The sequence below is a fragment of the Staurois parvus genome, unplaced genomic scaffold, assembly GCF_062004578.1.
Source record: "Staurois parvus isolate SC_StPar_1 unplaced genomic scaffold, SC_StPar_1.0 ptg000341l, whole genome shotgun sequence".
In the NCBI taxonomy this organism is placed as follows: domain Eukaryota; kingdom Metazoa; phylum Chordata; class Amphibia; order Anura; family Ranidae; genus Staurois; species Staurois parvus.
Window position 1 is genome coordinate 794,449 of NW_028318137.1, and position 15,832 is coordinate 810,280.

General features: G+C 43.5%; 1 protein-coding gene across 5 annotated transcripts in view; it reads left to right on the forward strand.

The window, feature by feature from the left end:
* Positions 1-15,832, forward strand: part of SERHL2 (serine hydrolase like 2) — an 801,854-nt gene that overhangs the window by 249,964 nt on the left and 536,058 nt on the right. For all 5 annotated transcript variants that reach the window (XR_016313777.1, XM_089684280.1, XM_089684279.1 and 2 more), the window contains one exon: positions 7,308-7,382. Coding sequence is in view for 4 of the 5 variants with exons in the window: in XM_089684280.1 (XP_089540406.1) it covers positions 7,308-7,382 (75 nt within the window). In the remaining variant the exon portion in view is untranslated. The remainder of the gene's footprint in view (positions 1-7,307; positions 7,383-15,832) is intronic.

The window sequence follows — 15,832 nt, forward strand, 5'->3', positions numbered from 1 at the left end:
ACACTCTTATGCACATCTTATAGTGTTGCTTCTCTTCCGGACTATAGGGGAAAGAGGCGGGAGAAGATGCAATGGACATAAAGAAACGGAGAACAAAGCAGGCAAGAGGATTTTTAATTTAGGTAATAGCGAATTTACTAAGGAAGAATTAAAATTGTTAGATAAGGGCCTGAAATATGCCCCAGCCACCAAACTCAAATTCCAAGCATACATAGATGTGCATAAATTTGCCAGACAATTGTCACTTAAAAGACATTTCATGAATAATCCCATACCGTTAAATACTACTGCTAGCCAATTTGTTCATTCTGGCCTCCGAAATGCGTCCACCTATAACCCCCCTCCGCAATCACACTCTTACATTAACCTTTTTAAAGAAAAGGTTCTGAAAGATTTGGCAAATATCCCTGTCAGAAGACCCTATGACAGTACGAGCACTAATATAGCCATGAGATCTCTACTAGAGAAAAAAGACCTAGTCATCAGGCCTGCCGACAAAGGTGGGGGGGGGGGGGGTAGTCACTTTAAACAAAAGAGATTCTGTCTCAGAAGTGTATAATATTTTAAATGATAGAACCACTTATTCCATCCTTCCTAAAGACCCCCTTCCAGTTTTTAAATGCTCCTTGAAACTATTAAAGGGGGTTTTGAAAATAAGATTTTAAATAAGAAGGAAAATGCTTTTTTATGCCCAACGACACCAAAATTATCCGTGTTTTATATTTTACCAAGAATGCACAAGGACCCGTTACACCCGCCATGGAGACCGATTGTAAGCGGAATAGGGTCTCTATGTTGTAAAATTGGAGAATATATAGATTACCTCCAGCCACTGGTCACCCAAACACCTTCCTATCTTCGAGATACAAAACAAGTCTTGAATATAATTAAAGATGTCAGTATTCCACAAGATTCCTATTTGGTTACAGTGGACGTATCATCCCTATATACCAATATTAGCCATAAAGACGGGGTGGAAGCTACAGACTTCTCTCTCACGCACTTCAGCACTTTACCTTTGATACAAAGAATTTATTTTAAACTTACTGCAATGGAAAAAAACTACTTTTGGTTTAATACTTTGTTCACATGCTTACGTGCCCATGTAATAAACAATATGTCGGCAGGACAAGGAGACTGAGAGACTGTCTCCGCGAACATGTTTACAACGTTAAACGGAGCATTCTCTTATCCAAGTACTTTTGACTTCATCATAATAGAGACCCCACATTACTCAGGTTTGTAGGGATTGATACAGTGACCCCGCATTGGAGAGGGACCCACAAGAAACGAGCAGTCTCCCAACTGGAGACCAAGTGGGTTTATGAACTGGGCACATTATACCCCATGGGTCACAATATAGAGGTTGATCTCAATTGTTTTATTGACAACAGTTATGTTTTACCCTGTTATTATGCTTATATTCTTTTATAGTTCCTATTCTGAACTTATTCACGGGTATTTATGTATTTTTATGATTTTTTAGATTGATTTATTATTTTCATGTGTATGCTATTCTATAATATTTTATGTGGTATATATGAAATATTTTAGGATTTATGGGTATTATATTTGTTCCTGATAAGGACGATACTCACAGTTTATAATTTCACGTTTCTCTGCTATATTCATGTCTATTCTGGTCTGTCTGGATAAGATAGAACCATTATCACCATTATCATGATTCTATTATTTTATTAATGCTAATTTTAGTTGATTTAATATTCTTTAGTGTTTTCCAGATCGGCGTATATTTTACATGGGTCTTTTATTCCTGCTTGAATAAGCAGATTATTATTTTATATAATTTTTTATAGTATTTATTTACATACAAATAAAAGTACCCATATAACGGAGTACTACCTAATTTTAAGACACTATCCCTGAACTATCATGCACCAAGAATAATTACTATATTTATATAAAAAAAAACCATACCCAGTGCATAAATGTCAATACAGTACTGTCATTTAATCTTTCTTGCATCAGTAGCTGGTCCCTGGACACGTAGCTTAAATCTCCTTACAGCTGGGCACATTTACCCAGCTCATATTTCAAGATCCATGGCAAAATGGCGCCGATACGCTCGCGTATGCACAGTAGCCGGTCACTGGCAAAATGGCGCCGATGCACGCGCAGTAGCAAATCTCCGACAAAATGGCGGCAGCGCAAAAATACAAGCGCCCTGCCTTACTTAAAACACAGGCAATGCATACACAGCAGTGTTGACATTCCTCTGAAGACATGCAGTCGCACAAAAGGCCTAAGGAGTCAACACGCTGTAATATTACTGGTCAGTGTACCTTTTTATTACCTTTTATTGTGAAGCTTGATGTATTAATAAATTCACTTTCCTGGCAATATTACGCTATGAGCACTTTTTTATGAGTTCTATACGGAGCCTTTAAGTATGCAGAACCTGGGAAGTTCTTCAATATCCAAAGAGAGGGGGAATTCCTGTAATCAGGTGGCTGACCCTGCTGATCCCTAGGGAGACCTCTGGAGCAGACATCACCCACTTACTGCGGAGCTGCCCAATTGGAGATGGATGTCCCAGACGCATACCTTACTACTCTGATTTATCAATGCGCATAATCTATGCGCTTCTGGTAAGAGCATAATTTTATCATTTGCATGGAGCACCACTTAATAAGGATACGCTTACTGGCATGATTCACAATACCAATTGTATATTGAATTATATTGGGACTTTATTTTCAATGGTTACAGCTACAACCATGATCCTGGTACCATTTTTTTCATCAACTGATTCCCTATAAGGTAAAAGCGATCCAAGCATCTCTATAGCTGCTTGATCACTTTTATAGGCAGGGCTCTCTCCGGGGAGCCTGGGAAGGATGCTGCCATTATGTGGTGTGTTTACGCTGAGAAGAATGGGTGGAACTGAAGATTCTTCCCCCTTCTCTGATCTCAGAAACCAGAAGCGATGAGGACTTAATCACTTCTAGTTTTGGTTTGTTTATTTACAAACCATTACTGGCTTGTGCAGCATCTGATCAAATGCTTTGGAGGCCAGTGGGAAGACCTGGGACCCCAGATCTCTTCAAATGAAGTACCTGTCATGGGCCATGCTATCACATGGGATATTGTTCATCCCTTGTTATAGCAATAAAGTTTGTCCAAAAAATTTAAAGGTACAGTGTAGAATTTTTTTTTTTTTTTTTTTTTTTTTTTTTTTTTTTAACTACCCCCCACGCCACACAAGTATTACCATGAACATCAGAGTGAGAGCAATAATTCTAGCACCAGACCTCCTGTGTAACTCTAAAATGTTAATCTGTAAAAGCTTTCAAACTGTTGCCTGTGTATAATTTGATGTACTATAGTTTATCCATTCTACAGATGTGTGCAATTAAAAAGTGTGACATGTTTGGTATGTATTTGATAGGCGTAACGTCTTCTTTTATATTTCCCCCCAAAATGTGGGTATTACATTGTACAAAAGTGCTGCACTTCGTGTTAATTGGTTAAATGCAGCAACAGATATAAAATAACATACTGTAAAGTGAATAGAAATACCACTGTGAAACACTCACCCTGTAATTACTGTCATATACAGCAAAGCATCAATATTGCAATGTGAGTATCTATGTTACAAATCACTGTTGAACATAAAATCATAATAAAAACCAATGGTGCTCAAAAGAGGTTCAAAAGTTCAAAAAATTCCCAAAAAGTCCAATAAATTAATCTGTGTGGAATATAAAAAAAAAGTTCTGCAGATAAGTGAAACAAATGTTCCACCAAATCCCCCAAAGATGTGCTCTCACCTAATTTATTGACTCTCACTACAAAAGGTCAAAAATCCCCGGGAAACCAAAATTTACAGCCGATCCAAATGCATTCAGTCAATGCAGGGAAAAACTCAGTCAGGCTGTCAATCCCCAAATGGCTTTGCTTACTGCCCCATGGCTCTTATGACCTCCGGATCTCAAGATCAATAAAATAGATAAGTACATATCATAACAGTGCACACCAGTATGAACAAACAATACTAATATGTAAAGTGTCCTTCAGTGTCCAAATTATTTATAACAGTGCAGTGTTTCCAATTCTATGGTGAATCTTCATCTATAAAGTGCTCTGTGCTCTCATCAACCATAAAGTGCCTAAATGTTCAAAACCACAATGTGCTTGGTGACCAGTGTCCCTCCTTTCTCCATACTCACCAGACAAGATGGACCCTCTGCTATTAAGCACAAAATGCAAAGTGGACAAACAGAAAAAAAAATCTAATTCAAATCAATATTTTGTGTGACTATCTTTTGGCTTTGAACCAGTTTCAATTCTTCTAGCTACACAGTGCTTGTGCACACTGTTTTTGAAGGAACTCAGCAGGTAGATGATTCCAAACATCATGGAGAACTAACCACATATTTTCTGTAGGTGTAAGCTGCCTCAGAGCCTTATGTCTTTTCATGTAATGACAGACAGACTCCATGATGTTGAGATCAGGATTCTCTGGGGGCAAAACCATGACTTCCAGGACCCCACATTCTTCTTTACACTGAAGTCAGTTCTTAATTACATTGCCTGTATGTTTGGGGTCATTTTCCTTCTGCAAAATAAATTTGGGGCTGCTCACATGCCTCCCTAATGGTATGATGGGTAGGTATCTGCCTGTATTTCACTGCATTGAGGACACCATTGATCAGGCAACGTTATGGACTGTAGATGCAATGGTGTGCCAAGGAAACCTAATGCAGCGGATGATCATGCTTACTTCCCTTCAACATTGGAAAATGTCCAGCAGTGCTCTCAGTGCAGAATTGGAAGAAACCAGGGGGTCCCATGTACACCCATCTACTTTCTGGAGAAGTCTGACCCTAAGTGGTCTTTATGGAAGAATTGCTGCCAAAAGGCCATACCTCCAACATGGAAATAAGGCTAAGTGACTCAACTATCCACAAAAACATAGGAACTGGGATGCACAAATATGACAGCAGGTGCTGTAGACTGATTAGTCAAAATTTTAAATATTTGGCTGCAGCTTGAGGCAGTTTGTTCAGCGAAGGGCTAGAGAGTATGGTAGAGGTTTCTTGCAAGTTTGGGGTTGCATTACTGCAAATGGAGTTGGGGATTTGGTCAGGATCAATGGTGTCCTCAAGAGTGATATATACAGGCAGATACAGTACTTATCCATTATGCCATACCACCAGGGAGGCGTGTGATTGGCCCCACATTTATTCTGCAGCAGGACAATGACCCAAAACATACAGCCAATGTCATTATGAACTATCTTCAGCGTAAAGAAGAACAAGGAGTCCTGTAAATTATGGTTTGGCTCCCAAAGAGCCCCGATTTCAATATCATGGAGTCTGTCTGGGATTACATGAAGAGACAGGAATTTGAAGCAGCCTATATCCACAGATCTGTGGTTAGTTCTCCAAGATGTGAGTGTGAACTGTATGCCTAAGCACTATGTGTACCTAGAAGAATTGATGCTGGTTTGAAGTCAAAGGGTGGACACAAAAAAATATTAATTTGGTTTGAATTTCTCTTCTGTACATTTTCTTTCCATTTTGTACATTGATAAAAAATAAACTATTAACACTTCTATTTCAGAAAGCATTCTTTTACAGCATTTTTTCACCACTGCCTATAACTTTTGCACAGTACTGTATGTGAGAAGTGTCAGAATTGGCCTGGTGTTGAAGTGGTTAAAAGAAAAGAAATGCATATAAACTCACAAGAATGGTTAAAAACAAGTGCTTTGAATACTATGGAGATCTACTGCTGTTCTCACATGCTGCACCCACCGCTGCTGCTGGATATCAGAAAGCCACTCAGGGATGGATTACACATATAGCCTGCGGGATCTCTCTCTCTCTCTCCTGGACCCATTAGCTCCACCCTATGCGTTATGTTGGAATGATATCTCCAGGTGGCAATAAAAGGTACAGACGTTTCTTTTGGGTGACAAACATGCATAGGGCGGCCCATTAAATTGGCTATGTGCGACACACGTAATCGTGAGAGAGAACGCGAGTTCTCACTGCGCAAAGTGTGATTGGGGTGTTATTCAAAGTGTGACAGCACTGAAAAATGGCTGATTACTGGTAGGTGGAAAATATGGCTGCATCAGATACCTGTCTATAAACTTCTTTCAGGTATTCCACATCCATAACCACTACTGATCCTTCTTTATCAACTGGTTGGATGACTAATGGCTAGACCAGGGGTCTGCAACCTTTAAGACATAAAGAGCCACTTGGACCCGTTTCCGAGAGGGAAAAAAAGACTGGGAGCCGCAAAACCATTGCAAAATTTAAAACAAATCCGACACTGCATATATTGCAAAAAGCGCTCTGGTCATGAAGGGGGTTTAAGGGCCCAGTAAGCAAAGGGTTAATCAGGGCCACAGTGTATCGTCATAATCACAATCATAGCCTTAGGTCAGTGGTGGGCAACCTTTTTTTTTCAACTGAGCCAAATCTCGCCAAAACCACGATTGAAATTTATTTTGAGAGCCACATTTTTAAAACTGAAAATACATCCCCATATAGTAATTCATCCCCCATATAGTAATTCATCCCCCCTATAGTAATTAATTCCCCATATTGTGTCAATTCACTTACCTTTGCTCCGCGCGTTCCTCTCGCCGTGTTCCCGCGCCGTTCTGGTCTTCAGGGCGGACTGTGAGAGGAGAGGAGTTCGCCACGCTGCCCCGCCTACATCCTGACAGCCAATGTTTGCCACGCTCCGCGGGCCGGGTTAAAAGGTCCGCCGGTCCGTAGTTTGCCCATTGCTGGGCTAGCTGCAGAGTCCTGACTTTTGGGGCGGCCGCCCGAGAGGAGGGAGGGGAGCGGGCGCCCGGCACACAGAAGAGCCGCATTAAAATGTGTAAAGAGCCGCGGCTTGCCGACCACTGAGCTACGGCAACCCTATTGCCTGTCACCTGGTGGGCAGTGTGCTCCGGAGCCGCAGCAAAGGTGAAAGAGCCGCGGGTTGCCGACACCCGGGCTAGACAGTGTTCCGATAAGTTCCACACAACAGCTTAAAGAATAGGTTCAACTTTTATCACAGAGCTCTGTGAATGGGAGAACTAGCCTTTGCGACTGTCAGCTTGTAGTTCTCAATGAACTGCCAGGGCACTGTTGAACAATCTCGGTAATTCATTGATGCTTTATGTTGGTGTATAATTGCCTGCCTTCTTTAATAACTTTACTAGTTATTTGTTCAAAATGAAAGGTTATGCTCCCTATTGTTCTTTCATGTTAACAAATTTGGAAATGACAATTTTTTTTTAAATTTGCTGAAGCATATCTTTTTTTTTTAATTTATAGTTTGCATCTGTATTTCCTGAATCAGTACAGCACCTAGTGCTTCTGGATTCTTATGGATTCTTTCCACTTCATTCGGTAAGAAAATATTTTATTGGTTATCTTTTTAGGATTGATGTTCAGTGCCTAAATGATAAGTTCACCTTTGGAACTTGTTACATGTTCCACCTGTTTTTTGAGTAGAACATGTAACATGTGCAAGCATCTGTGCCACCAACCCCCAGCAGGTGGGGGGATTCTCTCCCCATTATCACAATTTGAAAACAGCCTGGCTGTTCCCACATAGCCACATAATTTTTTTCACCGGTTTCTGTGAATGGCTACAAGTACCATCAGCCATTGTGGCTGACAAATTGTAGTACTCAATGAACTATGAGAGTACTGGTGAGCACTCTAGTAGTTAATTGATCCTCCTGCTCTCAGGTAAATGCCTGTCTGTACAAAGGTATGGACAGACAGCTATTCTGAGAGTCTGCAGGAGCATGAGATTACACCCGCAATCTGCTAATCTCAGGAGCAGTGTGCTGTAGACTCCTTAGAAAAAAAAATAGTAAATGCACATTTTTTTTACCTGCAAAAAAATGTACATTTGATTGTTTTTAAAAAGATGAACTTAGCCTTTTGTAATGGTTATCAAAGGACTTGCATTCATATGATAGAGAAAAGACAGATGTGCTGTTGGGAGATGGTAAAAGAAGACTGTTGAGCCATGGTTTGACTGCCCAACTGAAGAAGTAGATGCAGACACTCAAGTCTGTACACATGTTGCCACCATAGAAAAAATTAAACTGCATGTCACATTTGGTGGGCATTACCTCTACACGTCACATTCAAGTGAAGCAAAGCATGCAGTTGTGGTGCAGTGGTTCAGCATTTTCAGGGTTAAAATAGGTAATGAAAAGGCCTCCTCACTGCCTATCAAATGCCTCTAAGCATTCCTACACTTTTCAGAGGGGCAGCAAAGGCTGCTTGCATGCACAAATGATTCCTTAGGCTCTACTTATAACTGTGTGTACATTAATGCATGGTATGATGTGGGGCTATGCTGACACCACAGCGCATGGTATACGGTATATGCATTGCCATTTATCCTGAATAGCACTCCAATGTACATATAAAGTGTAAAAAAAAAGTAAACCAGCATGTCAGTGTATCACAACACACAAACATATGTTTTCTGTGCAATGCTTTAAACTAAGCTCCACAAAAGTAGTGCAAGTCTCTTTTATGTACTGAGGTTTGTTTAGGGGCAATTCAGATTGAATTGGCCTCCTCAATTAAGAACTGTCACGTCTATGATAGTGAGCTCTATCAAACCACAGCTTGGGGTTCCCCAGGGTGCAGAGTCTAAACCCCAGCCTGCTTGCTCACCAGGGCCCCTGATGGCGGGGATGGACTTGGAGCAGGCTGGAACCAGGTCGCGGACCCCAGGCACCCAGCTGAGGTAGAAGAGAACACTAGCGGGAGCAGGGTATAATGGGAGTAGAGACAGGCAATCCAAGGTCAGGACAGGCAGAAAACTAGCGATGTCAGGAACAAAGCCGGGGTCGGTACATAGATATACTAACCGGATTCTCAGTAGACCACACGGGAGCTCCAACAACAAACGAAGTTGCTCAGGGAATGTGGCCCAGTCTGAGCACATCTTCAATAGACAGGCAGACAAGGAGGTGAGACAGGAAGTGATGGAAGGGAAGGACATAAAACCCAGAGGATAGCAGACAACGCCCATAGGTGAGCTCAGAAAAACACACATGTGAAGGAATCAAGAGCAGCATGGAGGTAAGAGTAAACACACAAGAGGCTGCAAGCTAACTTTTGACACTATCCTACAGCTTAATGCTGCACTCGAGGCAGGAAAACATTTATTTAAATATATTCCTCAATAGCCGCAAAGGATATAAATCTGCTTTGTGTGCACTAAATAGCTTTGCAAACACATCTGTGATGGAGGTGTGGGTGGAACAGAAAACACACAGAGAGCAGGAGCACAAGGCTTTTATTGAAAGACAGTGAGGAGCACAAGACTGGTAGAGCAGAGTTCTGTTAGACAAATAGTTAAGTCTATGCACAGGCTAGGCACACAGCGGACAGGCAGACCTCTGGCTGCCAAAGGAGTTAAATCTGTAGCACAGGGTTGGCACACAAAAGGGATGGGAGAATTCCAGTAGACAAATGGTTAAGTCCCCAACACAGTCTTGGCACACAGCAAAGGGGCAGAACTCCAGCAGACAAAGAGTTAAATCCTCAGCACAGGGTTGGCATACAACAGGAATGGCAAAACTCCAGCGGACAAAGGGTTAAATCCTCAGCACAGGGTTGGCACACATCATGGATGGCAGAACTCCAGCAGACCAAGGGTTATGTCCAGCACACAGAGCAAAAGGTTCTGGGCAGAATAGGGTTCGGCCCAGCATGTAGGGCAAAGGGTCTAGGCAGAGTAGGGTTAATCCAGCACACAGGGTACAGCCAGATGTATGGTCTCCAGGATGGGGTTGTGGGGTCTGGCCACAGCTCAGAAGCACCAGAGTACAGGGAGGAGGACAGGAGGTACAAAGTCCACACACACAGAAGGGTTGGTAGAGTTCTGGTAGGGAAAGGGTTAATCCACTGGGTACACAGCAGGAATGGACAGGGATCCAGTACAACCGGGGCTAAGTCCTTGGCACAGGGTGGCACTCTAGCACACCAAAGCTTAGTCCAGAATCAAAGAGCAACAAACGGGGCCCAGAGTGGCAGGACACAAACTGGTACAGCACAGTCCAGGAGCACAATGCAGCAATTCAGGGACTCACCAGCTAACAGTGGCTTCAGCAGAGGAAGTCTAGGCAGAGTGGCATTGAGAAGGAGGTCCAGAAGGCATCACTGAATTAAGCTCATTAAGACCATTCTGACAGCATAGGTACATTATATTGTCCCTTCATTTCAACTAGACCTCAAGCACCCCATGTTGACACATCTGGCTTTTTCCAGCTGCAGGACACCGTGCTGCCTGCGCCTCCCGCTGATATCAACCTCATCTCCCAACTCCTGCAGGGCAAAGGAACTCATAGTTAATTAAGCAGACAAGCTGACTGCTTGACACACTTGAGTTAAAAAAAAAAACACAAAAATAAAATATTTCTGATCTCCATCACAACATCATCTTCTAAATGTAGTGACATCATCACTCTGCTTTACAGTCTGTGCGGATAGCAGATCTGTGGAAGGGGTCCAGCAGACTCCACCCACTACATGCTGCCTGCAGAAAACCAGAAGACCAGATACCCTTCAAGGAAAGCAGTGACAGGAAACTCCTGCACACAGACAAAGTTTTTACATGGGATCACTGCCCAGATCTGGAAGCAGCACACCAAATTTCAAGTAGGAATACATACTGTATTTTTCGCTCCATAAGACGCACCTGACCATAAGACGCGACTAGGTTTTAGAGGAGAAAAACAAGAAAAAAAATATGACCAGAGACTGCGGACACAGTACAGGGGATGACCAGAGACTGCGGACACAGTACAGGGGATGACCAGAGACTGCGGACACAGTACAGGGGATGACCAGAGACTGCGGACACAGTACAGGGGATGACCAGAGACTGCGGACACAGTACAGGGGATGACCAGAGACTGCGGACACAGTACAGGGGATGACCAGAGACTGCGGACACAGTACAGGGGATGACCAGAGACTGCGGACACAGTACAGGGGATGACCAGAGACTGCGGACACAGTACAGGGGATGACCAGAGACTGCGGACATAGTACAGATGACCAGAGACTGCAGACAGTGCAGGGGATGACCAGGGACTGCAGACAGTAAAGGAGATTACCAGAGACTGCAGACCTATGGGGAGGGAGGGGGAACGGGTACCTGAATTTGACAGGTACCCGCTCCCACTTCCGCAGAGTTGTCCGTCCTTCTTCCCGCGGTGGCTTCAGTGACAGCCGGGTGCCCACTGCGCATGCGCGAGAAGCGCTGCGCTTTTTGAGCCTTCTGGGACCTGTCATGTCCCAGAAGATGCCGGACCATTCACAAAGCACAGCGCTTCTCGCGCATGCGCAGTGGGCACCCGGCTGTTACAGAAGCCGCCACGGGAAGACTGCAGCGCTGGAGCGAGGAACACATAAGGTCCTGCAGGAGAGAAGAGCTGAGCGGTCGGCCCGATATTCTGACATGGTGGTGGCAGAAATACCGGACCAGCCGCTTTTATTCGCTCCATAAGACACACTGACATTTTCCCCCCTTTTTGGGGGGGAAAAAGTGCGTCTTATGGAGCGAAAAATACGGTACCTTATGCCTCGTCTTTAGAACATATTTGCTTATCCCAGAATTCAGCGTAATCACTTTTACTGCCAGGTCTAGTGCATTTTTTAACACATGTAAATTGTACATTTTTGGCCTGAAGAGACCCTGTACATTAAAAGCTTCAATTTTTTTATGGCGCACAATAGAGAACAGATTTTCAAATGCCTTTTTTCAGTAAATAATACACTAATGTCTTAATTGTACATTTATGTATTATTTTTATTGTATTTATTATAGGAACTTGTATAGTGCCATCACTTTAAAACCCCCTTCTCCTTGCTTCAGATAGTGAAAAAAAATTCAAAGTAATATTTTTTAAAATGTGAAAAAATTCCCCCAAAAAGAATCACTGCTACTACTTTAACCCCTCTTTAAACAAATATCATAAAGTAATGGAGCAAAAGAGTGCTCAAATCACTGGTAATGCTGTAAAAAACAAAAACAACAAACCGTAAATTCAGGATACACTTGGCCGAAAACTGACGCCGAAATGGACAGTTTTAAAAAATGTATATATTTAATATAGAGTCTTGGATGTTATTACACTATTGAAAGCTTTTTTTTTTTAATTTCATGAGTCTGTTACCATATTGAAAGTGGAGTTTAGAAGGAAAGGTGTTTAATGAGAAGAAAAACTGGTGTGGATGCTATTCTTAAGAGTTTCTGAAATTTTAGAGGCAATATAATCTGGTGAGACTAGCTTGGGGTGTTTGTTGGTAGTCACTGAAGGCACCATTGGTGATATATGTTTAAAGTGGAAAGAAGACACAGGAGGGGACTTTGTGTTTATAAAGTGAATTCAAAGTTTCTTGGGACTGAATGCACTTGACTCTTTTGCTTTATTTAAAAAATGTTTTCACTTTGAGCACAGTGTACTTTATATAAATATTTTCACAATATATATCTATAGTATTAGATATGATACACACTAACTCCCCAGTAGGGGGTAAAAGGTCACTCTGTACTGCCAGATTCTCCCATCTTGAACATATCCTCATACAGAGGTAGAATATGCACCTATATTGGCGCTGTATCAACAGTTCAAACTGTGTATCATATCCATTACTATTCCATCATTGGACATTTTTGTTCCATCGGTTTATAGTCATTATTATGTAACGGATATGTGTATTGACCTTGCTGTACCTGTTGCTTTTCCATTCCGTTTTATCATTTCCATTCACTCTCTTCCTTTTTTGACCCCATTCCTGTTTTTCATCCTTATTGCTCTATCATTTCCTTCTGAACCTACTATTCTATTTTTCCTTGCAGGCTGACTGCTCTGTGTGTGAGTGTGTGCATGTCAGAGGGGACGGGATCCCGAAACGTGGGTTGTCTTCTACATGACAACGTTGTCATTTTATTTTACATTGTTTTTGTTAGGTGGAGGTTGTCTGTTATTCTATTTTGTTTAATTCTGTTAATAAACATTTTTTTCTAGCCACTGTATGTTTTCATTAGGACCTCTATGCCATGGGGTTTACCCCCCCGGTTTTTCTCCTTTTACTGCAGGTTGGGATTTATATCCATGACGCTAGTGCTGCTGGGTGGAGGCACTAGCCACTGCATTTTTCCTGTAGCCCATACTACAGAGAGAATGAAAAAAAGAATGTGAATAATCCCCTTACTCAAAAATAGAAATGCTTAATATGAATCGGTCAGCTACATCCCTGGGGCAAAAAGAGGTGGTACCAGGACCCCACATTCAGGAGTGGGGAGAGATTGTAAGGTTGCTGTATGACACTAAAATTTGCAGGCAACTATTCCCGGGGTAACTTGTATCCAGTGACCTTGATGGCAGGGTGCTGTACGGGTCCAGTGATCCCCAGATGGGGAGTCCTGTCCATGAATGTTCTGTGGTGCGTGCCCACCATGGCCCTGCAATGATGGTGTGGTAATTTCCGACTTAATGTGGAATCTTGTGTGGCAGTCCCCTTGTGCTTTGTAAATCTGTTGTGGGCACTGCAGTTACATACACCACTGTAGCGGTGTTCAAAATGGACAGTGTGGGCCATAGCGACATATGCGATGAAGTCATGCATCTCTGCACATGCTCAGGAGCCAGTATAGGTTCCCCTGGGAGCTTTAAAGTGGAGTAACCTGCCCTATAGATTTTTGGCCTTTACAGACACTTGTGTCAGCTGAGTGACTGCTCCTATTCTTTGAGTTACAGGCCTATTGACCCTCAGCAAGCCGTAGCACTGTACAGGCAGAGAGGTTGGGGATGAGGTTGATGGGCTGAGCTGCATAGTTCATCCTGTGATGGTCCCCCCTATTTCTGGTTTGCTTGAACAGCTTTCCAGGGATCCTCATTGGGTTGGGACACAAACGTGGGAGGAACATCCTCTGGAAGAGGAGGGGGGAGCTATTGATCTAGATTTCTCTTTGGATAACTCCTTCTCAGGGTCCAGGCCTGGACTATGGTGGGCTTCCTGGCAGATGCGATACAGGCAGATATGTAGTTACTGCTTCTGGAATCATCTTCTCCTAAAGTTACTATATTTGGATCCTAGTGGCTGCCTAAGAATCCTGAACTTTTTCCTATGCATCCTCATTTGCAGGAAGTAATGCATGCTGACCTGTGCTCACTCAATCAGAGGTGTTCTCTTTAGCTCAGCAGTACCCCATGGAGGAGGATTTCTACAAACATTTGGGTTCCCTGACTGTTAAACTGGCCATTTTATACCTTAACTACTTGCCGACCGCAGATAGCCGAATGACGGCTGCACTGCGGCCGGCCAGTTCTGGCTGGGCGTCATATGACGTCCTCCCAGAACGCGCTCTCCGGGCGCACACCCGGCGATCTCCGTGATCGCTGTGTCCTACAGACACAGCTGATCACGTGATGTGGTAAAAGGCCAATCACAGCGGCCTTTTACCACATGATCAGCCGTGTCCAATGACACGCTGATCACCGGGAAATGCAATTGCCAGTTCTTGGCTGCACTTTCCTTATGCTGTCAGATCGTGAGGAAAGTACTGCCGAGAACCGGCAGTTGTTAGAGCAGGGATCGGCACCGATGATCAGTGCCCTGATGATCGGTGCCCAGCAGTGCCACCCACAAGCTCCGCCCACCTGTGCCGAGCAGTGCGCCCACTAGCTCCGCCCACATGTGCCCAGCAGTGCGCCCACTAGCTCTGCCCACCTGTGCCCAGCGGTGCATCCACCTGTGCCCAGCACTGCACCCACCTGTGCCACCCAGCAGTGTCACACAAGTGTGCCCAGAAGTGCCACCTACCTGTGCCCAGAAGTGCCACCTACCTGTGCCCAGAAGTGCCACCTACCTGTGCCCACCCACCTGTGCCCACCAGTGCCACCCACCTGTGCCCATCAGTGCAGCCCTGCAGTCCTGCCAGTCAGTGGCACCAGTTAGTGCCCAGCGGTTGTGCCAGTCAGTGCCCAGCTGTGCCACCAGTCAGTGCCCAGCAGTGATGCCAGTCAGTGCCACCTATCAGTGCTGTCTATCAGTACCCATCATCAGTGTCGCCTATCCGTGCCACCTCATTAGTGCCGCCTATCAGTGCTGCCTATCAGTGCCCATCAGTGCTGCCTCATCAACGCACATCAGTGAAGGAGAAAAATTACCTGTTTGAAAAATTTTATAATAGAAACAAAGAAACTTTTTTTTTTTTTTCAAATTTTTTGCAATTTTTTTGTTTATAGCGCAAAAAGTAAAGCACCCAGTGGTGATTAAATACCACCAAAAGAAAGCTCTATTTGTGAGAAAAAAAATGATAAAAATTTCATATGGGTACAATCTTGCATGACCGCGCAATTGTCAATCAAAGTGCGACAGCGCTGAAAGCCTAAAATTGGCCTGGTAAAGAAGGGGTAGGCAAGTGGTTAAAGACTGGGACCTCATCCAGGTCAGGGGCTTATTCAAGACATCACAAATAAGAGGTTTGAAGCCTTCTTCAAGGTGCACTTTCCCTCTGATAGTAGTGTCTATGCAGCCAGCGGTGGCTACAGTGAAAGTTTACCAAGCCCTCAAAGTTTGGGTAAAGCGTTTGCTTCTGTCTAGGGAATTTGTCTTTGGGGATCCTCCAATTGCCAGTTCCTGGAGGATTTTTCATGATCCTTGAGTTTCTCATTGGATGCCTTGAAGAACTGTATGCAGCTTTCCAGGTTGGATACCATGTTGGTCCATATGAGGAAGTTGCTTTGGCTCAAGTGAGGGTTGGTGGAACTCTTCTTCAAGAAGCAACTTGAGAGTGCTGCCCTTTAAGA